The sequence below is a fragment of the Lentinula edodes genome (assembly GCF_021015755.1).
Source record: "Lentinula edodes strain Le(Bin) 0899 ss11 chromosome Unknown C8R40scaffold_2, whole genome shotgun sequence".
Taxonomy (NCBI): domain Eukaryota; kingdom Fungi; phylum Basidiomycota; class Agaricomycetes; order Agaricales; family Omphalotaceae; genus Lentinula; species Lentinula edodes.
The window spans coordinates 380,699-405,357 of record NW_025764308.1 but is presented as its reverse complement, the minus strand read 5'-3'; the positions used below and the strand labels follow the sequence as shown (position 1 = coordinate 405,357).

At 44.8% G+C, this 24,659-nt stretch overlaps 9 protein-coding genes across 9 annotated transcripts; 6 read left to right on the top strand and 3 right to left on the bottom strand.

Moving 5' to 3' along the window:
• Positions 1-246: 246 nt before the first annotated feature.
• C8R40DRAFT_1034019 (uncharacterized protein) lies at positions 247-990 on the bottom strand (the record flags this gene model as incomplete). Its single annotated transcript, XM_046223385.1, has 4 exons — positions 247-496; positions 553-654; positions 714-838; positions 892-990. 4 exons carry the CDS (start codon positions 988-990, stop codon positions 247-249), a joined length of 576 nt encoding a protein of 191 aa, XP_046091374.1.
• Positions 991-2,441: 1,451 nt separating this feature from the next.
• On the top strand, positions 2,442-4,006 carry C8R40DRAFT_1034011 (uncharacterized protein; the record flags this gene model as incomplete). Its single annotated transcript, XM_046223384.1, has 4 exons — positions 2,442-3,095; positions 3,154-3,371; positions 3,428-3,568; positions 3,634-4,006. The coding sequence occupies 4 exons, from the start codon at positions 2,442-2,444 to the stop codon at positions 4,004-4,006; spliced, it is 1,386 nt and encodes a 461-aa protein (XP_046091373.1).
• Positions 4,007-4,365: 359 nt separating this feature from the next.
• C8R40DRAFT_1033748 (uncharacterized protein) lies at positions 4,366-6,014 on the top strand (the record flags this gene model as incomplete). Its single annotated transcript, XM_046223363.1, has 10 exons — positions 4,366-4,682; positions 4,763-4,838; positions 4,908-4,947; positions 5,005-5,042; positions 5,118-5,176; positions 5,242-5,255; positions 5,308-5,433; positions 5,515-5,677; positions 5,733-5,794; positions 5,845-6,014. The coding sequence occupies 10 exons, from the start codon at positions 4,366-4,368 to the stop codon at positions 6,012-6,014; spliced, it is 1,065 nt and encodes a 354-aa protein (XP_046091372.1).
• Positions 6,015-6,270: 256 nt separating this feature from the next.
• C8R40DRAFT_1065366 (HSF-type DNA-binding-domain-containing protein) lies at positions 6,271-10,289 on the bottom strand (the record flags this gene model as incomplete). Its single annotated transcript, XM_046225663.1, has 9 exons — positions 6,271-6,765; positions 6,825-6,883; positions 6,937-7,066; positions 7,117-8,639; positions 9,274-9,379; positions 9,450-9,592; positions 9,693-9,957; positions 10,018-10,186; positions 10,240-10,289. The coding sequence occupies 9 exons, from the start codon at positions 10,287-10,289 to the stop codon at positions 6,271-6,273; spliced, it is 2,940 nt and encodes a 979-aa protein (XP_046091371.1).
• A 1,371-nt stretch (positions 10,290-11,660) lies between these two features.
• Positions 11,661-13,088, top strand: C8R40DRAFT_1033491 (uncharacterized protein; the record flags this gene model as incomplete). Its single annotated transcript, XM_046223343.1, has 4 exons — positions 11,661-12,168; positions 12,222-12,486; positions 12,545-12,918; positions 12,979-13,088. 4 exons carry the CDS (start codon positions 11,661-11,663, stop codon positions 13,086-13,088), a joined length of 1,257 nt encoding a protein of 418 aa, XP_046091370.1.
• An 802-nt stretch (positions 13,089-13,890) lies between these two features.
• On the bottom strand, positions 13,891-15,018 carry C8R40DRAFT_1079575 (40S ribosomal protein S17). The gene is made up of 5 exons (XM_046227048.1): positions 14,907-15,018; positions 14,729-14,784; positions 14,624-14,678; positions 14,367-14,564; positions 13,891-14,313 (listed from the first exon to the last, which is right to left on the bottom strand). Exons 1-5 carry the CDS (start codon positions 14,907-14,909, stop codon positions 14,191-14,193), a joined length of 435 nt encoding a protein of 144 aa, XP_046091369.1. The 5' UTR covers positions 14,910-15,018; the 3' UTR covers positions 13,891-14,190.
• C8R40DRAFT_1079572 (40S ribosomal protein S22) lies at positions 15,019-16,246 on the top strand. Its single transcript, XM_046227047.1, has 4 exons — positions 15,019-15,376; positions 15,428-15,539; positions 15,842-16,020; positions 16,088-16,246. Exons 1-4 carry the CDS (start codon positions 15,356-15,358, stop codon positions 16,166-16,168), a joined length of 393 nt encoding a protein of 130 aa, XP_046091368.1. The 5' UTR covers positions 15,019-15,355; the 3' UTR covers positions 16,169-16,246.
• Positions 16,247-16,573: 327 nt separating this feature from the next.
• C8R40DRAFT_243100 (uncharacterized protein) lies at positions 16,574-17,714 on the top strand. The gene is made up of 3 exons (XM_046234471.1): positions 16,574-16,837; positions 16,888-17,525; positions 17,581-17,714. The coding sequence occupies exons 1-2, from the start codon at positions 16,684-16,686 to the stop codon at positions 17,514-17,516; spliced, it is 783 nt and encodes a 260-aa protein (XP_046091367.1). The 5' UTR covers positions 16,574-16,683; the 3' UTR covers positions 17,517-17,525; positions 17,581-17,714.
• A 513-nt stretch (positions 17,715-18,227) lies between these two features.
• Positions 18,228-18,612, top strand: C8R40DRAFT_1079567 (uncharacterized protein; the record flags this gene model as incomplete). Its single annotated transcript, XM_046227046.1, has 1 exon — positions 18,228-18,612. A coding segment is annotated over exon 1 (295 nt), but the record flags the coding sequence as incomplete, so codon positions are not given.
• Positions 18,613-24,659: the final 6,047 nt, after the last annotated feature.

Here is a 24,659-nt window from a genome sequence, read left to right as displayed (position 1 = left end):
GTAGATGGGAAAGCGTATTTAGCGTCAGAGGGTTCAAAATAGCCGCGGTCCTTTTGTATTGAAGATCTCTCTTCTCGCACTGAAACAGAGCCGCGGTCGCTGGTACTGGGGGCGTATGTACTGGAAGAATCCGAATTGGGCCCGGAACTAAAGGGTACCGGCGACATGGGTGTGGATGTGTTGCTATGGTAGAAGTTTCTACTTTCAGCGCCGGTAGCGTGCTGATATTTGAGTAGGAATAGACGTTTACTTGCGGGAGGGCGAAATAATAGTCCTGTCGGCTTTTGAAAGAGCCAGTCCGTTGGTACATGAATAAGTACCGCTGAATGCACATACCATTGCATATATCTCGGAGTTCTCTTCTTTGAGTGAACCCGACTCCCATACCAGCTTCATACCGTCATCATACCTCCCGAGCTGTATCAAGGTAAGACCACGGTCGAGAAGGATTCTGTCGGTATGCAACTCGAATTGTAGGCCGAGTTCTTGATAATAGCTGCCCATTGACATTTAGTAACGAGGATGAACATTGACTATGAATGATTCACATACACAACCTGATTTCCTCTCATCATGACTTCAGCATCGACAAAGTCCTGCAACGCCTTTTCCATTGCTTTGAGCTTGTAATGGCACACTCCGCGTTGAAAATACCTAGCATGCGAGTGTCAACGAAGTTCAGCTAGACTCTTTTCTTACTAGTGAGGACATACCCAACGGCAAGGAAACGGTCAAGTTCAATCGCGTCTGTGAATTTGGCGATGGCATGACCAAAGTTTCCTTGGTACATGTGTATCAACCCAACATTCATTGCGACCTTGGAAGTATCCGAAATTTTCTACGAAGAACAGTTTGGGAATACCGGGATTTCAGAGCTGTACAAGAGCTTACCTCGAATATACTTAAAGCGCCATCCAGGTCCTCGGAATCGTACGCTTGAAGAGCTGCATCCCAAGTATCCAATTCGTGCTTGAGAACAGCCAAAGCCATTGATAGAGTTGCGCTTTAGCCTGTGAGCTGATCGCGAGGATGGGGAAGGAGCGAGAAAGAGAAATGAGATGCATCATACGAATGAATTGAGGCATCGCCTGATGATGGTTGCGGGAAAGGAAGCCGAGCGGCTTTTCTCCCCAAAAATTGATCCCTATGAGTATGTTGTATGTCTGCCTGAGAACAAGAAGGTCGGGAAGGATGCGGGCGTTGAACTTTGAACTTTGTTCGGTTATCCTATAAGGAATTGTTTCTGTGCGGAGGATGGCACAGAAAGAGTGCACCATCTTCACTACTTCAAAACGTGGGCACTACTTTTTTTGCTCGTGACCTTGCGGAAAATTCCCCAAGGTCCCTGGTCCGAAATAAGTCAACCGTAGGTTGGCTTATCATAGGATAACACTCACCGTACTACATCCCACAATTCGTCGCTGTATCGAATTGCACGGCGATCCTGATAACCAGTATGACTCGACTTCTCCCAAGCTCGGACATATTTGTTCTCGTTGGAGGAATGTTGCAATAGCTACCCCAGACCTTTGGTTTTGTATCAGGATTTCTGAATCTGCTATGGACGGTGGATGGGCCAATTCGGACCCGGAAGAAATAGATGAAAATGTTTTGGCACTAGTTGAGCTCTATATAGAGCGCTCCTATCCAGCACTATTGGAATCTCTTCGCTTATGGCTCATTCCCTGCTCATTCCCACCGCTGGCGCGCGGTGGACTTTATCGTTATCAAACATTTCCTCGGGACAAGACACAATCCAAAATGCTTACTGTCTGCCATTCGGGAATGGATCCCTTTCCTTAACCTATTCGCTATACCCACAAGGCTCACACATTTATGGCCAAGGGATGCTATTCTCGACTCTTTCGAACTGGCCCCGAAGCTAATCTCAGTCAAGGTCTTTGCAAACAATCCCTCCATGACAACAATGCTCAAAATTGCGTGGAAAAATATAACTTCTGTGACTATGTTCGGCTTGACTCCCATCCATGTCAAATCTATCCTTGTTCTGTGTCCCAGGCTTGAGAAGGCCGCTTTTTACATATTGCATCTCCCAGCTCGGAGATGAAAGCGGTGGGATGCTCCCAGCTGACTCTCAAGTGTACAATAGCAATAAGCTGAAACATTTGACACTCAAAGGAATGGTTTATGAGGGTGATGTGTCCGCGTTGGCCATGCACACTTGGATCCTTCCATGCCTGGAGACACTTTCTTTGGGCAGCCATCTTGTCCTGAAGAGCACAGAGCGAGGGTCTAGAGGTGGCAGCCAGGGTAGCGCAAGAACGGCACGTGGTCGTGAACCGCTTCTGACGCGAACGACCATGCCACGACCGACGTCAGACCTATCCAAACCCAGCGCGTCATTTTATCATCATGGCTCCGACGAAGCATTCCTGTATATAAGGGAATTTTAAACGTACAATGTTTCCTCATCGTCTTCTATGCAAATCCGTCTACAAAAATTTGTAATCCTCTCTCTCTTCATCGTTTCCCCAGCATACGCCTCCTCAGATTCATGGTTCAGTTCTAAACCCAAGTCTGATTCAGCTACCGCTGCTTTCCCTTCCTCTTTCTCCTCCTGGACTCCATCACAATATACTTCATTCCAAGAAACATTTGCTTCTCTTCGCGATAGTACTTTTGACTCGTGGGATGAATCTCGTCTTCGAGAATGGCTTCTCGAGCAGGGTATAGTCGCACCGAAAGGACCAAAGGAACAAATTGTTCTTGCAGCAAAACGTCGTTGGAAAGACTGGCAAGAGGCGAAGGAAAAGTACTCTGCTTCCGCCTCCCAGGCTGCATCTGCATACATGTCTGACGCTTCTGCCACTGCTTCCCAAGCTTCGTCAGCTGCGTCGTCGTATGCAGCACAGGCAACGCCGGACGTTCTACCTGACAGACCATTCGATTCTACCAAGGACTACGTTTGGTCCACTTGGGATGATACTCAGCTCCGCAAGTTCCTCGTCGAGAACGGTGTGATTGATACTCGTACAGCTGCGGGAAAGAAGAGAGATGAGCTGATAAAATCGGCCAAAACCCATTATGCGACTGCTTCTGGGAATGCTTGGGAGACCTGGAGTGACAGTTATATTGTGAGTTAGTTCTTATGTCCAAGCAGTATAACACGTATATTTATTTCCTTTCTTCAAGCGCGATTGGCTTGCTGCACACAACCTCATTGATACTCGGAATTCCGTACAGATGTCGAGAGACGAGTATACTGCTCTCATGAAGTCATACTACTATGACAGCAAACATCATGTGTGGGACACTTGGTCCGATAGTGACCTGCGAACATGGCTCATCGATAATGGTTACATGAAGAGTGACATTGTTGCTACCAGAGACAAGATGTTGAAAATGATCCAGTGATTATCTATATTTTTTTCATCCTCGGCGATTTCTCATTTTTTTAATGCCGCAGAGATAACTTCTACAATGCCCAATCTACATTCACTTCTGCCTGGTCCGAATCCCAAATGCGGGCTTGGCTCATTGAAAATGGGTATATGCGCAGCGATGCTCAGGTGAAGGAAGACGAAATGTTATCGCTCTTTAAAGAAAAGTGAGTGTCATACTAAATCTAATCATTTGAATACTCTTCTTATATTTCATCCGAAGATACCACAGCACCTCATCGACTCTATCCTCATACAATGCCCCCTACCTTTCCTGGCCAAATGCCCGACTACGCGCCTATCTCCGTGAATCAGGTGTCTCTGAAAACAAATTACCTACCTCACGACCCACCCTTCTACAAGAAGTGCGCATACGCTGGGTACGGAGCGCTTCCTCAGCTGAGCGTATGCTCGCACGACTCAAGGAGATTTTGGATGATAATGTTGTTGGGCCTGTGGAGGATCGGTTAGCTAGGACTTGGGAGGTTTTGAAAGGTGCCGGTGGAGAGTCAAAAGAGTATGCAGAGGAGAAATACGCAGAATCGCAGCAGGTTTTCGAGGATATGAAGGGTGGAGCGTATGAAAAGGTTAAAGGTGAATTGTAACTTTCTCGAATGATTGAACATTGATGTTGGATCACATAATGTACATGAAGAACGTTTAAAAAGTACACACATAATGCCCTTGTAACTATCATTCGCAAATGATGCATGATTTCTACATGCTCCGTTCCTGTGTTGACAAGTGTTCCTCTCATTAATATTGAAACATCACTCAATACTAGTATACTTCCCGATCTTCCCCTTTCCTGATCTTATCCCCCGACTACCACCTGCTGCATGTCTGCTCCCCCACTCGCCTGCGCCCTTAGATAAGCCGGTCAAAAAATGTCCACGTCATTATTACCGGCGCTTGAGTAACTAAAAAGTTCGTTTTCCATAATAACAACTTCAGCCGCTTTATTATGGTTTTGCAAAAGCGTAAAGCAGATGGAACATATGAGGCTATCGGCGGAGCTTCGAAGAAAGCACGGACAGACTCTATTCAAGTTCCCCAAAGTTCGTTCGCAAATTCGAGTTCAATACTTTCAGTACCAGTCGTGGACATTCCTTCCACTACAGCATCTTTGACTCCAACGACTTCGAATCAGGTATCAAGCAAAGGAAAAGGAAAAGGCCGCAAGAAGGCTGAACCCAGAGAAAAGAGGCTTGCGAGATTTCGATCTACCTGTCCCAATGATATTTCTGTGAGATTGGACCGGTATCTTGCGCAAGCTCAAAGGTATGTGAAGTAGATTTGGAGAAATGTCTTGTGCCGTCTATGTAACGCATATCTATTTATCATGGAAAAATCCTTCACAGAATTTATCTCATCGAGAGGAACCGTGAAGGAAACGCGTTGAAGGAGGAATTCACCGTTCAGGGGTCGACGGGAAATGTGCGTACTTATGCTGTACTATGCTCTCAGCTTTGTGTCCTTTTACATTCTTCTGAGACGTTTATACAGGTTTACACTGTTACAATCGACAATGTTCCTCACTGCAATTGTTAGTGCGCGTCTAGTGTCTTCAGATTCGAAAACGTTTGACAGTAAATTTACACAGGCCCAGATCATCAGAAAGGGCACCATTGCAAGCATCTCGTGCGTTCCAACCCAGCACACAGAGCTGTGTCATGATGGAGGATCGCCTAATTCACTTGCCTCCATTCTTTGTAGTTGTTCATTCTTGTCAAAGTCCTCCAAATCCCACAAAGTTCGAATTATTGGTATCAAAAGTGCGTTTTTACTACTGATATGTAGTTATTGCCCTTTCCGTTAAAGTTTCAATCTATGTTTTCAGAGCGCTACTTTCAGGTGCAATTCCCCAGACTCGCTGCAACTATTTGACCAACTCACTGGTCTTTAGATGAGTTATCAGAAATATTCTCTGCAGCACCTCCACCACCTCAGCTTCGGGGAAGCTTTATTGCGAACAAAACTGTCGTCGGTGCATGGCGGGAGGCGACAGGACGTGCGCCAGTTACCACTACTAGTACGGGATCTGGTAATCTTGTTTCACCCCGATTCGAAAAAAAAGATTACGAAAAGTTCTGAAAAAAATCTCTAGCTCAAGTGTCTGACGATCCACGTCGTATCCCTGTATCCGAGGACGATTGTCCCATTTGCTATGACAAGATGAACGCTGAAGAACTGGATCTGAAAGGCTTGGAGAAAATTCTTGAATGGTGTAACGAATGTCATAATGCTGTTCACAAAGAGTGTTGGACGCAATGTAAGTTCTGCGATTCAATTTCGTGCAGAGATCCTTGAATTACAAATGTGGGTAGGGAGGACGACGAAGCAAAGACAGGCTCAGTCGCTTACGTGCGTTTACTGTCGTTCGGATTGGGTCGGTACGTATTTAGTTCTTAATCACCTGAAATCTGTGGACATTTTTTCGTAGGTGCAGCTTCGTCTGCAAGAGGCCTTGGTGGAAGCGCTGCTCGCTTTGAGGAGGGTTTCGTCAATCTTGCCAATGTTTCGGGTGTCAGCACTGTGCGCGATACTAGTACATGTCGGTCATTTTGTCTTGCTATGCACCATTCAAAGCTGACTGATGTTTATAGATCATAGCAGTTCTCGCGGATCCTACGGATATCGCTTTCGCTATGGATATGGAGGTCGCTATTGATAGCTATATCATCGCTACCACCTGCGGTCTTGTAGGTCTACCGAGTTTCAAAAGGCTCCAACTTCTATCTAATTATTCTAAGCCCATGTTTGGCATTCTGCTAAGAGTAGAGGTTTGGTGAAAGTCCTACACAATACATTGTCTTGTACCAAAACAAGTCCACCAGATTTGATCCACACTGAGTAAATAGAAGAAATATCATTCAATAACTTCAAACCGACTTCGTTTTCCGTCTCTACCATCATCCTGGTCATCCAGTCTCCGTTTCTGTGAATCCACTCTTGTCAAAGGTGAATCATTACCGTATCCACCCATATCCATGCTCCCCGAAAATGACTCTCCATTAACGATTCCATTTAATATTGCGTTATATTGGTCATCGCTGAGACCCATTCCAGCGAGAGGATTCAGGCGATCCATATCGTCATCGTCTGCGCCCATGGTAAGAGGGGTGAACGAGTACGACGATGATGATGGTTGCATATCTGTTGACGACGGCAAAGACAGTGCGCCGTTGGAGTTTGATAGTTCATTGGAATTGGATGTTGAAGCCATGTTGACGTTCTGACGAGTGAGTAGTGCTGCTTGTGAAGTGATAGCTTCTTCGAAACCCGAATCTGATAAGGGGGGTATACCGAGTGATCGAGGCACTCGCGACATTTGTTGGATGACCTTGAGATGCATAAGATGTTTCTACAAAAATGAATAGTCGTGAAGACAGGCTCGTTCAAAAGAAAATTGTGAGCACGCACTTCAAGCATATCGAGCAGGCCCTGTCTTGTGAATGGTTTGGGAAGAATGTCGTTCATACCTAAGAAGGCACTCTCAATGAAAGATGGAATTCCGGTAAGAGAAAAAACGCACCAGAGTGATAGTATGTCATTATCTCGTTCGGTTTTGAGTTACTTGTCATTGAGATGATCGGCGTCATATGGTCGAATTTTCGAATCAGCGATGTCGCTGAAACACCGTCGAGTTTAGGCATAACAATGTCCTGATAGAGAAATATGAGAAGATAAACATGTTGATAGAATTCAGTCGTACCATCAACACCAGATCATACTTTTCCAAGTTCATCTTATTGACGGCACTCACCCCGTCGACTGCAACATCAATCTTGCATCCAAATACTTGAAGGAATTTGCTTCCCAACTTCCTGCTCACCGCATCGTCATCTACGAGAAGAACTCTCGGAGAGACTGCCCACCCGGGGACAAAAGCTGAACGCCGTACGCGAAGCTTTTTAGAGCTAGAATCTGGCCCCGACGGCGGAGATGACGATGAAGAAGGCAAGGGGTCGAAAACCTGTGATGCAGAAGCCATCGTCGGACTCCCACCATCCACTTTACGCTCTTGTCCGCCCACCATAGTGTTTCCAGAAAAGTTGAATCCACCACCTTCGAACATTCCAGGATCAAAACTCCACGTCCCGTTCATATCATCAATTGTATTCCTGGGCATGAGGTGTCCAACAGTGTAAACCTGTAAACCTTCGTGGCTAGATGTGTAATCGGGGAAGGAAGTGAGCATTGACAGTGGGGTTGATGGCTGCTCCTGTTGAATTTGCAATGAGGCTGAACCGTCCTGAGAACCAAATGAACTCAGTGAAGGGACATTAGGAAGCATCATATTCCAAGGATCTGAGCTATTTGATTGTGATTCTTGCGACCTTTGTTCTTGTTCTTGCTCTGCATTCGCAGCTACCGTCGACGCGGAAGGCATGACCACTTCCTCGTTGGACATATCCGTTATTGAGGATCCGGAATCTATGGAATTATCTTGAGATCCTTCTTGTACCGGAACGTTTCTGTTTTCCCCATTTGACCCGAAAGTCTCCATTGCGCTCACCAATTTAGCTGCCGCATTACTGAGGAACCCAGCACTAGCTGGACGCATGCGTTGCAGCTCTTCAATCTTCGCAAGTGCATCGCGGCGAGATGTAATTTTCGTTGGGCCTACACTCGCCACGTTATTCCAGGCATCCGGGTTTGGCGACGAGACTGGGACTGTGTTATTCAATGGGTTGACAAAGGATCCATCAGGATTAATCAATCCAGCGTTGGTAGCTGCAGTCCACAATCTCGAAGGAGGCCTATCTCCACCATCTCCGAAACTGAAAGCGTTCCCTCCACTCGGATTCCCGTTTGGGTTGAGCGCATCGCCTGCCCTTCTGGACATCTCGTTCATCTTCATCAATGCGGACCGTCCAACGGAGTCGTTGATCCCCGACGTACCCATTGGATTGATTGGATTTGATCCCCCGTTTTCATTATACGAACGATAAGACGGCCCGATGAGATTTTGTGCAACAGAAGAATGTATAAAAGGGTTTTCATTGGATAATGTTACGGTTGCAGGAGGAGATGAGGTTGATAGTGAGGACATCCCTTGATGGGGGGATCGTTGTTGTGGCAGCGACGTAGATGAGCCCATAGGTTGAGATGGACCTGCTTGGGAAGGGGAAGAAACAAAAGCATTATCTGCAGCTGCCGACGATGATGAGGGGTTGGCGAGGATGGCGGCAGGACTGCTCGTAGGAGGCGGAAGGGCACGCCGTTTACCTTTGCCTGTAGTAGATAGACGGGCCAAAAAGTCCAGGCCATACGAGAGTCCGGTGGAATCAAGCCCAGGCCCATATGTCGAGATCGGGTCCAGACCCAGCCGTATCCAAGAAGTTGGTGATTTATGTACAGTTCCAGTTGCAGCATGTTGTTTTTGAGCAATTCCATTCCGTTTTTGAGTGAAGAAATGGTTTGATTATGGATATAGAAGGAAATAAAAAGCAAGGACGAGGTCAGTACATTATCTTCAAATGAAGGGATAAGGATTACAATACACAGAGAAGAAGAAGCAGTGAAAAAGGCTTTATGCGAAATGCATCAACTCGAGGGGAAAGGGAGGACTACATCCCAATGACGACAAGGAAAGGTGTCAAGAAACCAAGTGGTAACACAACACGACCAAGAAATTTTAAAGTACATCTAGGATTGAAAACAAGGGACGAAGATGATACGGGAGTTGCAGTAAACACAAACTCAATGAATGTCAAATCCAGAAGATTGGGCGAAGCAGGGATGGCGGATATGAAAGTCCAAGGGGAACGTGATGGTTTTAAGATCAATGTAGCACTATGCCAAAGCGTACAAACAGAATGGAAAAACCAAGAAAGACATTGAAAGATATGCACGGGATCCTACTCACCCTCCCCTCCGGCGCCACCACCGTGTAGGACCCACTCAATGAGACCCTGCATTACAGAGTCTTGCTGAGCCATATTTCTTTGAAACCCAACCATTTCGACGAGGACCTAGCGCAGTTATTTATGAGCAGGGAGAAAATTAAGGAGGATATAGCGAAGCCTCTGTAAAAAAACGTACCTCATGGTAATTTCGCTCCAAGCCACCCAGATTCCTCTCCAGGTTCCCTATATTCCGCTCTAGGGACCGTATATGAGAAGATAATTCATCGTGCGAAGCAGTCAACCGATCGACTTGGGTTTGCAATTGCTGCGTATGGTATTCTGGATAATGAAATATAATCAATCGCCGAATACGACTAACATGTAGAGTACAAAAAAAGAAAGAGGAGTGCAACGTTTGGTTGAAGAAATCCGCGCTTACCATTGTAGCCATTCCCGCTGGAGCCATAAAACGGGACAGGACTCCCACCAGCACTACCTGAGCCGCTAGCTAATGGCATTCCAGTGCTTCCCGATGAACCCATCGGTCGCGTTGTTGACGCAGCATTTTGCGCGCCCTGACTTTTCCGTGACGCAGGGACTTTGCGTTTGATATTCTCAAGCGCATCACGCCTGTCTGCGTGAAAATCTGGATGTCTGAACGTCCAGGAATGCTCTCCAAATGCGTTGTCATCAGTGTTCTTGACCTACGAACGGAGAAGCGTAAGTACAGATTGGTCGAGAATCGATTGAAATGAGGATCGCACTTTATGAAAGTCGTATTTATTTAATTGTCTGACAAAACTAGCAAAGTTGGAGTGCTTGAACATCCTCGGTAGAATGGATTTGGTAAATTCATTCATATCTTTGACGACGAAACAATCGCCGTGAGGGCCCCAGGACACGACATCCTGGAAAGATTGGTCCTCAAGCATTCTACAAGCGGACCGTCAGCATACAACAAGCAAGATGATTGACATCTTGCGCACTTGTATAGTTTCTTGACAAAGTCACTGGTAGAGGGCATAGAGTCCTCCATGGTTGGAGGTACAGGTTGTTGATTGTGATAAGGTAAGCTGTCGCGTTGTTCGCGTTTAATTTGAGGATGGTGATCAAGTCTGGGTAATAATGGAGGTTGGTGATGAGTTACTTGGGGGTGAATTTCATCCCTCGAATTGGAGGTACGGTGAATAGAAGGCCCCCAGAGATTCTGCGAAGGAGGAAGCAACGGCGGGGAGGTAATCGGTGGTAAAGGCGAAGAATTGTATTGTTGGTGATATTCAGGGAGAGGAAGAGAAAGATCATTCGAGTGTCTAGAACGGCTGTTCATATGTTCTCCGGGCAAGAGTGTTCGCGTTTGAGAAAGGGGAAAATCAATACAGATGTAATCACATATCCTTTTTTTCCTTGCTAAATGGCTTTCCCAGGCTTTCTTCCTTTCCTCGCACACGAATTTCTTAGTAAACTTGGGGTTCTTTCATCCATTTTCTTGCTCTAACAGGAACACTCGATGTCGTGCCGCGGACGAATAGGCCAGCCTAGACCACGCCCAGATTTTACAGTGGCAGTGCGACTATAGTCTAGGCTCTGGATGCCTTCCACGGCCACCGCTGCCGCCGGCATAGTTTATGGTAAAATTTGGGGTATAAAAGCTTCAGCTACCAAGTTAATATCAGCGTGAAAGAGGAACCTGCGCCGACACAATTCAGAGACTTGTCATTGCCTTGGGACAGGAACAGGACTGAACCCACTGCAATTGCCGAGAAGTGCCGAAAAGTCTAGACCTCTTGCCTCTTGAGTTGAGTCTTTGCACCGGCTCCGAATTTACCCCACGTTAGGGCGTTTATTATCCCACCTGCTGTCACTGACTGACCTGCCTCAGCAGGCATCCCCTAGCTCGTAAGTAGTTCAAATGTTCAGCGCTAAGCGAGGAGAAACGGAAGCGCGAGGAAGTAAGTGGCGAATCTTGACGTTGAATGCTGAATGCAAATTATGCAATGGGTCTCCGCCCTCATACGCTAATCTATGCATATTTTGACCCTTGCTTCTTGCATTAAAGCACAAAGTACAAAATAGTGTTGATCTTTGAAAAGCAGGGGGAATTATCCCAACTTTCACGAACTCAGATGAGATGCACTCTTTCTAGGTACACCTTTACTTTCCTTCATGAGTATGTAGCTGAGGAAAGATCAAACCCATTGAAAGCGGCTTAGCGGCTAGAAATTCATTACGTATGCTTACCCAAAATGGCAAATGTGCTGGTTGACGTTCTTCTTTCGTCGTACTCCCTCATTCTTCCATCTTTCTACCACTGGAGTGTCCTGGCTAGGAAGTCTTGCTTACTTTACCAAGCACTACGAATTTAGTGAAAATAAAGATCTTGACTGGACGAACTAAAATTACGATACTCATGTCGGCACCCTCACACGAACGACGACGTTCAGCACGCAGAACAAAGTCGCCCTCTGTAATCTCAACCGCCAATTCTGTTCCGGTCACGAAATCTCAGGCGAAACATAATTTTATCTCGTCTAACAAGTTATCTTCTGAACCGGGTCCGGGTGCCCAAAGCACCAGCATCGAAGTGAAGCCTTCCTTTTCTGCAGACAGCAATAACCAACTACACGACATTATGCGAAAGGTGATCAAGGCACTAGAAGGAGTCACTGGTGCTCATTTGGATATGGAAATATTTGGATTAGAGGAAGAGGAGAAGGAGAATGATAGCGAGAAGGAGAGGGATGAACAAGATGGCGAAGACAGGAGCAGAAACGGCCCAAATCCAGAGAAGGATGAGGAAGGAGAGGTAGCCAGAGAGTTAATTCTGAACGGGAACGGGAATGGTGTGGCTCAGGCCACGGATGGAAAAAAGAAGGTGGACTGGGAGATTCCAAGAAAATTATTACACTCGTCGATCGGTACGCATTCTTCACGCTCTACTTAACCCGCCTTGATGTCTGAGATAAACCAGGTTTTTTCACAATATATCTATATATATCTTCCGGGAACGCCAGAGTTGTAGTGTACACGCTTTGGTCTGCGCTCTGTGTGATCGCGCCAGCAGATTACCTTCGGCTCACATACCCTTCTTTTGCCCGGGTTTATGAGCGTTACCTAGGATTTCTCATGCGGGAAAGCGAAAAGAAGGGAACCAATGGTGTAATATGGTACATTATCGGTGTCAACTTTGCCCTGACCTTCTATCCGCTCGACGTCGCTACAGTCGCAATCCTGATGTGAGCTTCTCGTATCTCTCATGTTTACTCTTATCAACTTATCGACGCGTATAATCAGTCTATCTTGGGCAGATACCGCGGCGTCTACCACAGGGAGGCTTTGGGCTGGCCACTGGGGGCTGTATACACCCCGTCTACCCTCCCGCCTTCCTATTATACCCTTCTTACCAGCACATCTCAAACATTGGCTAGCCCTCCCTCTGGCTCCCAGAAAATCACTCGCGGGATTCATCGCTGCTTCCTTGACCGGAGCGTGTATTGCATTGGGTTTCTGGGGCTGGATGGCGCCTGTACCATTACGCGTCGAACGAGGCGACGTGACGTGGTTTTGGGATGGGGGTGTCTTCGGATCAGGTGGATTTGGGGGCTGGGTAGGCTTGAGCATAATAGCATTATTCGCGGGATTAGTTAGTGGAATAGCGGAGGCATTGGGTAAGCCTGTCCTTTGTATTTCCTTTGTTCAGTCTTGCTGATTTTCCATACTTTCACCAGACCTTGGTTCTTTAGATGACAACCTTACCCTCCCAATCATCTCGGGTGGATGTCTTTGGGCATTCTACAAGGTGCTGGGCGCAGTGTCGAACGGTCAGCTCACCGCGTAATATCTTTGATTCTGTTCACTACCTCTATTCTACGAGCATTGTACTTTTTCACGTCTCCGGTCCGACGACTGTTCCCACAATCTTCCCTGATGTTTGGATACTGACTCAACCTCTATTACCCTCGACTCGATTCCTAGACTCACTTTAGACTTGTAAATTTTCCACTCGACTGTCCTCTCCCCGCAGAACTCTTCATATCTTCCGGGACGTGGATGCCTGCTCCGCCACAAAGAACGTAGCAGAGTTTGTCGTCATCTTCGCATCACTTTACCAACCGATATATCCGCTCCCCATCATACATCTCTATATGATTTCTTTGCACTACGGTATACCTTCCGCTCCGTTACGATAATGAGAATAGCTGTACGTCCTGTGTTGTTAATTGATCTATGGTGCAGTTCACTTAAACACTGCAAACTTTTTGCACGCGCCAAATCGGCCGGAGGCCAAAATTTTTTTTGCATGGGGACTGATCCACCCACTGATTTGTGGAACTTTTTGATATGCCAGATAGTGTCAGAGTGCATAGGGACAAAATTGACGATATAGCGCAGTAAATAATTCTATACAAACATTCATGTTCGATTTGGATTCGGAATTCGATGGAGATTTGATTAAAGATGTATCTTTCTGAGTACACGCGCCAAATTGGGAAGGACTTAAAAAAATATCTCACTCAGTTTTGAGGTTATCGAAAATCGGTCTGGGGGATTTGTTCCTATAATGAAAAGGAGTCGATTGGCCAAAGGGATAAGAAAAATCTCTTTTTTTGGGCGTGTAATAAAGTTTGCAAAAAGTTTGCAGTGTTTAAGTGAACTGCACCATATGAAGCAAGTATTGTCGACATCAATTTCCCCATATTCACAGCAATATTACATGTCAGGGTGTCACTAGTAGCCCGGAGCCATTTCCTGGCCATTTCATGATGGTTCAATGCCAGATTGAGTGAGGGGAAGGGGGTGGCGCTTCTGAATTTGAATTCATCACTCCTCTGTGTGGGCGACCACATTCTAGCAAAGGATAGATAGGAGCATTGTAGCAGATTGTAGCATACATCCTTATGATTCATACATCATAACACATAGGTACATAACCCCATAGCTCACGACCGTGCAGCGCCAGGCACGGTACGACGCTCTCGTCTTGGTCCACGCTCCGGGGCAACCACGATAGGGTTAACAACGTTGACAACAATAGAGTCAAAGTTGAGAGCAGTGAGTAAAGCCTATGCGATGTGAAATTTAGCACTCAGACAACCGTAATAAATGAGAGTCTGACTTTGGTCTCTGGGTCAACTTCGAGGCCGTTGGACACATCGAGGGCGGATACTTCGGGCACGTAGTTGTCCTTTCGCTCCCTCTCCTCTTCTTGGAGTTTGAATGAAATACCAGGAACAGGGCCCTTTTGAATGCGCTTCATTAAATGGGTGGTGAAGCCCGAAATTTTGTTACGGAGACGCTTTGAAGGGACAACAGCCTAAGCGTGAATTGGAAGATCAACGAGAGTTTGGGCAGCATGGCGAAAATAGAACGCACAACTTCATCGATGATTCGCTTGTTGGTGTGGAAATCGAGAGTCAGACGAGGATAACTATGGAATAGGATCAGTATGATCTAGCGAAAATCTAGCCTTTTACGCACTATTTTTCAATCAAGACTCTCGAAGCCCTCTTGGTGGTTTTCGTTCTAACACGACCCTAATTCCATGCAGTAAATCATAAGATTGATGATACACAAATGGCACAAGATGATTTTGAGTTGAGAAGAACGAGATTCATAAGTCCAATAATTAAAGCTTTCAGCAACTCATATTACATACCATGTTGTCCTTTTCTTGAAATTGTCGTTGGCACAGGCGACGGCGTCTGGAGTTGGGCTTCTGCGCTGAAGGGAAAGTTGATCACTGTAATCAAACTGTGGGACTTTCGACGTGGTAGCTGTATAGTTCTTTTCACGTGACTTACACCAAGAAACGTATCTTTCCTGGTATTTTCCTTTTGCATTCCTTCCCTCAAGACTCGTCTAAAAGGTGCTTGCTCACTGTACTCATCAAGGAATGCTGTGTCGCTCTGCGGTTATGCGCTCGCCAAATCATTGGAGAATACAGTCCGCTCTTGAGGGCTCCGATGTTTTCGAGTTCAATCGCCCGTTTGACTCGCGCTTTCCGTAGCGCGACACTCATTCTGGGTTTAATCTCTTACTCATCCTTTCTTTACCTGTATCGTAGGCCATACTTGATTGACCAAAAGCGTTGTCTCGTCTTTCAAAATGGTCCGAATTTCTGTACTTGTAGGTACTCCATCATATCCGCGTATACGACGACTGAGGGCCCTCTGTTAGAACGATTGCTTAAACAACATAGTCAACGCGGAGCGCCGTGGCAAGCGTCAAGTTCTCGTTCGCCCTTCATCAAAGGTCGTCGTAAAATTCTTGAGTGTCATGCAAAGGCATGGTGAGTCTATTGCCGTTTCTTATATATCTATCTATAATCCACAAGTACGATACCTAAATTCTGTTTCACCCCGGAGTGATAACTACGATCGACGAGGTCTCGCTTCCACCTGTCCCTCGTTTTAACGCTCCGAAACAATAAACATTTAAGTTCCACACAAACCATACAACGCGTCTCTCGGACAATCTTTTACGAGGATGCGTTCACAGTGGGTCTACAGCTCGTATACACTAGTGTACACACTTCCTCTCTGCTGCTTACATGCATATACAACGCCGTACTAATTGCTTCACATATCTTAGGTTACATTGGTGAATTTGAAATCATTGATGACCATCGTGCTGGCAAGATCGTCATTCAACTCAATGGTCGTTTGAACAAGACGGGGGTCATTTCCCCTCGATTCAACGTTCAGGTTACCCAAATTGAGTCCTGGGTGAACTTGTTGCTGCCTTCTCGTGGTTTTGGTATCATTATTCTGGTACGTACTCGATTGCACCATGATACGGATCAATTTGAGAAGTTCGGTCTTCGTACTTGCTTTGTAGACCACATCCTCCGGTATCCTAGATCATGAGGAAGCCCGTCGCAAGAACGTTGGAGGTAAAATTCTGGGCTATGTTTATTAGTATGCCGATACCTAGTATGATGTATATGTATCGTATGTACGCGATTTATGCATTGCCAGTTCAGAATTTCTCTAGAAAGTCTTGCGAGTGAGCGCTGATGAAGTTTGAGATTTGAGCGCTTGTTTGGTAGCTATGTTTGTTGCTCCCCGTCGCTACCTTTTCCGGAATGAAAAAATCTTAAGGAGGACGTTACACGTCTCTCCGGTCGGTGAGCACTCTATCAACGCTTTACTAATCTACGCTCAAAGGTTTTACTTGGAGCTTCGAAGAAAAAAGGATCGAAGTTAGAAATTGAAGATTTGTTTTCTGACGAACCAGGAGAGAACCTGCCGTCCTCACCCAGTAGTGCCTCAACTCCCACTCGTGTTGAGAGTCCCAGCTATCTGAAACATAGAAAATCTGCGCCCAGCAAACATTTAGACTCGGATAGCCGTCGTGCACGCTTTGAAGAACTTTACCAACGTTTGCTTACACAGACAAGCTTGAATCCGAAGGAGCGACGAAAATTGCCGCCTATGAGAAATGCCGTCTGGATAAATCTCGTAGACCTTTCCCAGAGTGAGGAAGAGCTCGGTAAAGTTATTGCGCAGGTGCCAAAGTGGAAGGATATGACACGGCATCAGCCAGGCGAAGGAGGTTTGGAGGAACGATGGGGTGAACTGGTTATCAGTAAGTAAACCTCCACTACATCACGTATGTTGGTTCTGATGATGAATTAGGTCGTGCGGAATCCTTGTCTTGCCCCAAACTCGCTCTAGAGATGTTTTCCAACCACGCAAAATACCAAGTCCCGCTTTCTCTACCAGCCGCTCGACACCTGCTTCATGCTTTACATATAGAGCATCCATTGCAGGATGTTATGACCGCTGTTGCGCTTTATCGGGTGTACAATTTGACACCCATAGCGGATGATCTCGTCAGCCTCGGGCTGGTATGTAGAGCACTTGCAGGGAGTATCTATCAACCCTCGCATGCTCCAAAATCTTCCCCCGCTTCTCTCCCAAAGGGCAACCTACATGCGTCGAAACAAGTTTTCGCCGCTCTCATTCAATCTCTTCAAGGCCTTGTCTCTTCCACTGATCCTTCTTTGTTCTCTGTAAACACACATGCCCGCACACGCGCTATAACACCCAAATTTACCCAGAGACATGAAAAGGCCATAAAGGGCTTGGCGGCGCTGGAGAAGGAGAAAACATGGCTGAAGTGGTGCTTGAAGAGGATTGAGTCCAATTTAGGACAAGTTGAGGGCTTTGAAAAGGTTGCGTGGCTCAGGCAGTGGCGGCAGGCGGCAGGGCATATAAGGGCAAATCATGATTCACACTCATTGACGGCGACCGAATTACCCTGAACTGAACAAGTCTGTGTATTACAGACCACCTCTTCATCTAAAACTCATTGCCTCTCATGACCAGATTCTAATATGTTGATACGTCGGAATACATAATGGAAAGGAATTGCATTGGTCAATGGAATTCCGAAGATTATTGTCTAACTTTCACTAATACTTCTACTGAGGGCTGGAAGTTCTTCCCCTCGTTGAGTTTGCGACCTGCACCTGAAAATTCAAGCAATGCACATTGCCCGCCTCCATCAGACTTACCCACCATTCGGTACATGATTCAGTCTCCCTCGAGTGCAAACCTTACCAGAGAACGCACGAATGATGGTCGTATTCCTAAATTTACTTTTCAGTCCTTAATTCTCTCATATGTCAGCTGAGCTAATATCAACTGTGGAGATGAGGTGGTTACCCTATATCCCAAGCGGAAGACTCTAGCTGCAAGACTGCCGATGACAGACAGTTGAAGATGCCAGGACGCTCATGCTACATACGGTTAAACTAAACACCCATTTTGACCGTGATGAACTAGACTCACTTCTCGAAGAGCGGTACACTTTCCTCAAAACTTGGGGTACGAGTCAAATACTCTGCGTATGAACGAACTGCTCTTTCTTTGCAGGGTTGACCCGTAAACCTGGGTCTGGAGTAAGGAAGAGTGAATACGTAATGTTTACAATACGGCCAGTATAATGTTCCCGCAAGGCAGATGCAACGCGTTGTTCGAAGAAAATATTCAACCATCTCAATCGCAGTAATATGGCGCCTTGGACCAGAGTGCAATGTCATCGAAGATACTTCCTCTACCTTCTGATATTATCCTGGTTTTCAACAAACATTCTTCATCCTCGGCTCCTCAATCCCCAAAGCCTCTTTCTAGTGCTCAGTTCTGTGAACCGCCATCTGTGACCAGCTCTACCACTCATATGCTGCTTGCTGCCAATGCCTATATGCTGCGAGTGGAGTATTGTTCACGATTATGCTTGATCAAACTCGAGGATCTGAAGTCAGATTTTATCTCCAGTCATAATTTGAAGCGGGTCTGCGATTTTCCTTGCATACAAGTACTCGGGGTAACTTGACTCTCAAGAAAAGCCGCTCCAACTCAGCTTAAATTGGTCTGCCAAACATCCGAATTTTGTTTGCTTGATTCTACCGCGGTTGACATAACTCGCATGCACCTGGTATCCGCGTCAACTTTCAAGTAATTCTCCCGATATACAATGCAATCACTCTCCGAGTCGGTATCTCTCCTTTGCTTCTGAAACCTGAATAATACATTGTTGAAATTGCCATAGCTGCCACGAACTCATCTCACATCAATTCAAGGTTCGCAAGTGCTCAGCAGATACACAGTGTCCTGTGGATGACAAAGAGAGACCCAGAAAAAAAAGAGTAATTAGCATGGTCCCTTCGAGGAACAACCACATAAATTAGTATTCAACCTTCAGAATGCTCAGCATCCCTCAGCTTGCTCAGTCATATCTTGCAAGGAGAATACACATTTGGAAGCAAGTCTAGTCATTAGTACAGCAGAATGTTTGAGAATTAGCAGCATATTTCCTAGCTCATTATTTATGGAATAAGCCTAAGAACTAATCATAAGGTGCAGGTAGTCCCAACAATCCATTCCTTGGGTTGGATCATGTTCCGTGACTCCGGAGTCTGCGCAAAATGGTATAGTTCTGGATTGTGAGGGGATGTGTTAGATATGTTAAATCTACTCTTGTCAGTATGTAGTGTGTATACAGTTTACTATCAGGCTCACCTCAGTTGGCAGTTAGACAACTGAGGTGTTTGGACTCGTCATAATGTGAGATCTAGTATGTACTGTATAGTTTATGGTAATAACACCATTATGGATTGGGAAAGGTCAAAGCATGTACCGTTAACGAGCTTGCCTCGTTTTTGTGTGAAAGAGAAAGGAAGGAATCTAATGGGCACTCCAACCAACCAATCTAATACACAATATGTGAGTGCACTGCTATCAAATTTATTTAATAGCAAGGGGTAGCGTTGGCAAAGGTTCCACAAAGCTTTGAGAGCTAAGTAAGAAGCTTTAATCAATCAATTTGAATTGTTCTAAGGATTCGATATATTCCTTTGATCAAGGTAGATTCAGCACGATTCGTGCTTGGGTTGTATTGATTTGGGTATATCAAGAATTGGGGGTTTGAATCAAAGTAAATTATGAAACACACAGACCCCTACGGAGGGCTAGAACTATGTGCTGGCACAACCACACAGCGTGATTTGCCCTTAAGACCAACGACTGATCCTAAATTCAAAGAATACCCAACAACTGGATATACTTCTCGCAGTCACAAGGAGCAGAACACGACGTTCCTATACTCACAAGTGCCGGGCCCAAATGGCTGCTAGCGAAGAGGTTTCAGTCTGGCGGGAGTGTGTCTTTCCTTTTTACGGATTAGCACTGCAATGTCGTCCCAAAATCACTTGTATTCCAGATACATCGGATCGCTATTTATACATACAGAATATAGAGTCGCACAGTACAATTAATTTAATACAATAAACGTTCGGAACCGCAAGGAAACTTCTACACTCGGCCAGATACCATTTAATTTGAATCTACATGTCCTTATTTGGTCCATAATGGTTCCAAGATTCAAGTATACCTCCAAACATAGGTAGGTACTTCGTTATTCATTTAATTTAATTGTTTTTGGAGAATGACTTGAATGGTGTTCAACTGTCATTGCTGTTTAACACTTACTTCGATCATTTGTCACCTCGTCCGGAGGCAAATCAGCTCTCCTTGATTCTAATCCTATCAATCTGATTCATCTGGATTAAACTAATTGCTTCTCTCTTTCAATAGACACCCGTTGTGCCTATACTCTATTAAGGGAGTTACACATAGTATTCATTTAATTGCATTCTTCAATATTTTCTACGTCAGGACTCTTTGACATTCATTTGATATGTCTTCGGAGCCTCGCAGTACTTCGATCGTTCTTCTAGTCATTTTCCTCAACCATGCAACTTGATTGGTCTATTAGACTAAATCGCAGTCTTTTAAATTAATGCATGATCTCGTTCTAGAAGGAGTATTTGATAACTCCTGAGTTCTAGAAAGTCATTTCGAGTCAATCCTCGGCTCATGGTCACTTGAGTAAGTTCTTCCAAACTCCTGCCAGTGTAAGGTCCAATAGGAATACCCTTGGTATGTCATACGTGAATGGTCATCCTTCGGATGTAGTCCGAGTCTGGTATAATCCTGCTTGACAAACAGGTAGACTGCTATCCGAAGGTAGTATCGGGGATGGGTAAACTAACCAACTTGTGGTAGTATGGGTATATGGTCCCTTCAACTTATTAAACTGATTCAGTATTGACTTTGACTGTCAATCTGGGTCTCAATTACAGTCCTCTTGATACAAATCTATACATGAAAATGTCACAATTCACAGCATAGACGTCTAGCCAAAATTTAGGCGTGTCACCGTGGGTGTAGTACGTATGGAGTACTCCTTAACAGGATGTAGTATGTAGTACTATAATACTAGTAGTAGCTTGGGTAGTCTTTTTTTACCTTTGCAAGCCTCAGATTAGCCTATCTGCAAGACCTGTATACTTGCCAGAACAAGGATACTACTGGCTGGAGAGCACTCTCCAGCAAAAAGCACCCAGAGCAACATTTTAAGCTTGCTCTGGGTGCTTTGGCTGCTGGGAAGTGGTCTGAGCTGCTTTTGGCTATTTAGCCAAAAATACATAAGACGATCCTCCTAAGGATTTGCAAGCACATAAATTGCAGCCATTGCGCGGAGGCAGAGCACTCATAAAAGAACAATGCATGAACAATGCAAGTGTTTTTCTATATAAACACCCAATACTTGATATAAGCAAATTGGAGAGTGTAAATTGAATGTAGATGGACCAAAGGTGCACTTCATACCCAAGCAGACAGAGCACGGTAGTATTGAAGTGGGTCTATTGGCACCCAATCAAAAAAGGACATTGGATTTATAGGAAAGCATGGTATAGGGGAAGCAGTTTCTCAGTTCAGGTATATAGAAGTGGAAGAATGTTAAGATCATGTACACTGGAAAGCCATGCCAAGGGCCATTCAGTGTCTAAGGGCAGAGGGTCAAATGGGACAGTAGTGAAGTTATTAACAACACCGCTAGTCCCCGGAGGAGAGAGTAGAAGATAGGTAACCAGAAGCAGCCAAGTTGGAGTGGCAGTAATGCTGAAGATGAGGAGTGAACCGAAGAACTTATAAGTCCTGAGGCCAAAATAGAGAGTGCTTCAAGGCGACAAGCCTGAAGACTTAGAGGACAGAGAGAGATGGATAAAGAAGATTTGAGGTGATCTAAAATGATAATTAAACTGAGGAACTATAGTATAGTACAGGAGTATTTATACCTACGAATTGGTATATTGGAGTGGAACACCAGACTAACTAATAGGAGCTATATGTATAGTGCCTTCAGGATAGAGAATAAGACAATAAGGAGAGACTAGGTAGAAAGGGAATGTGTAGCAAGAAAGAACAATAAACAGTAGATCTCAGAGTACCAAGCAGCAGAGCAGGGCACTGAGGTATGATCCTGACAAAGAAGCCCAGAGGGCAGGGAGATGACTATCAATTGAACAGAGTTGCACTGTTAAGTCAAGTGGCAGTTAGTCGACTTCAAGGGAGAATAATGAAAATAATTTAAAATCAATAAAAAGCCATAAAAACCATAAGAATCAGTAAGAAAGACCCTTATATAATAGGTTAATATAGAAAAGATAAAGGAGAAGACAAATTATCAGGTAAACATATGAAGAAGAAATAGGAAGTAAGTTCAATGAGAAGAGTGCTTGTTATCAAGAGGCAAGTTAAATCCAAATCAATTCTCTTACCCCGCCATCAATCAAAAGGAAAGGCCAGTAGTGGCCTGTGGACTGCAAGAGTAAGTTTCTACAAATCATAGGATAGGAAGGTGAAATTTGGCTTAGGGTAGTAAAAGGGAAAAAGTTCTCACCCTTAAGTGGTCACAGTGGCTGTGCAAATTTTTTGAGTGTATAGAATTCAAATGAATTCCATAAATGGAACTCATAATGTTAACTGTACAATAATGCCATCTTTCCTTTGTATGTATTCTGCATATGGAGTATACCTCAACATTTTTGAATGACACTGAAATATCATCTATGGCATACCCAAATTTAAGAGTGGGAAAGAGTGGCAAGAAGTCCAGTGCCCTAGGGCACCAATGGACCTTAGGGTAGTGCTAAATTGGTTTGGAGGTGTTAATAACATGTTATTAACATTGGGCCCTCCAAACTGCAATTTAACATGAGTTAATAACATGATTTTAACATTCACATGAGTTTGTTATTAACAAGTTAAAACCCTCAATATTAACATGTTATTAACACACATCTGTAAAACCTGGATTTAACTTGAGAAAGTAACATATAACTAGGCTCCACTGTTGTGGACTGCACCTTGCTTGGGAAAGGATACATTTCACTTAAATTTGGTATGGCAGGAACAAGGGAATGATGCAGGATTTATGTATGCAAAAAGTGTAGGGTGGTAGGGTGATCTAAGTATCATCTAAGTGTCTTTGTCAAGGTGTAGATTTTGGCTCAAGTATCAAGCAAAAAAATGATACACATAAGGTGCACTACAGAATATACACACTTCATAAGCCTTGTGGAAATTTGTTTACATCTGTAAAACCTGTATTTTTGGCTAAGAGCTCGAAAGCAGCTGACAGCGCTCTCCAGCTAGTACCCTTGCTCTCACGAACATCCAGGTTTTGCAGATGTAATTAATCTGAGTATTGAGGAAAGAATGTGCCGCAAAGCAAGCACAGAACTCAGGATGTTTGTAAACATTTGGCAAAAGCATGAGGCCAAGCACAACCAAAACATGCCTGCACAAAACAACTTAACTTCCGGAGTGCAATAGACCTTGCAAGCAAGGTGACAAACAGTGTCACTGTAACTCACAGAAGTGACAGTCCCAATATAGGGGGAAAAGAGACTCCAAAGAGTAGCTGAAAATTTGTGAAAAGTCACAAAGAAAGGTGAAAAGCAAGAAGGGAAGGTGTCATTGGGTGAGGCAAGATTTTTTCATGCTGAAACCACCATACATAGGATGAATCCTTCATTTCATTTCGGACTCATAATGCTGCACTTTAATCTGTATATTTGTTTGTTTCTGCTATTCTTTCTTATCAGTTCTTATCCTCAAAGCATTCTGTGCTTCTGTTTGTTCCATTCCTCATGAGCACCAAGGGCTGTTACATTAACATAACACATTCTGTCGCAGCATCACAAGCAAGGCATGTGCGCCCCCAGGGGGCAATTAATGATCAACTGGCTTCTTGTTTTCCACGATGCTTCAAGTTCCCTCTGCTTCCCTGCTGTGTCACAACGCTCTAAGAGAGATCCTGCCGTGACTACGTACGACCGTTTTAGCATGCAATTTACTTAGCTTTAACCCTCCTAGGTGAGAATCATGTTGTGGTTAACCAAGCATCCCAATGATCCTTTCATATGCATATATGTTGGGGAACAACTCCGTACGTACGTAAGGGAGATACATGTAAACATACTGCTTACTACAGACTTGCATATAGTCACACTTGTGACACATGACCATATATATACAGTACTAGCTGAAGACTAGACTTTATCGCTTCCCTCCATCTACTCACATAGAATATCCTCCTGTATCCGAGATCTCTCTTGCCTTTTCTCTCTCTCTTTTCCAATCATATCCGATTCATAGTATCCGGTCCGCTCGTGAGTGTCGATTAGTGTTACCTGCGAACGTAGCAGGTTTCCAATACAACTGCTTTGACCTCCTGTCTACCTCGAATACGTATAAGCTGTGATTTGTAAACTGTACAGTTCTAACTGCATCACGCACCGCAGAACAATCGAGCTCCCTCAGTTGTTTCGTTACCAACTGAGGTGAGCTCAACAATACCTATAATGAATATTATACACTAACGTACTATAGCTTATCTTGTGTCAACAATATAGAGGGAAAGGCCAAATGTATTCTGTAATAACCCAATGTCAGTCAATGATATCGTGTAGTTTGCGGGGAGAACGACGTCCCGCGAGGCGGGGCATGGGCAGATACTAGTTTGGAAAGGAAATCGAAAATCAATACGTAGCAGG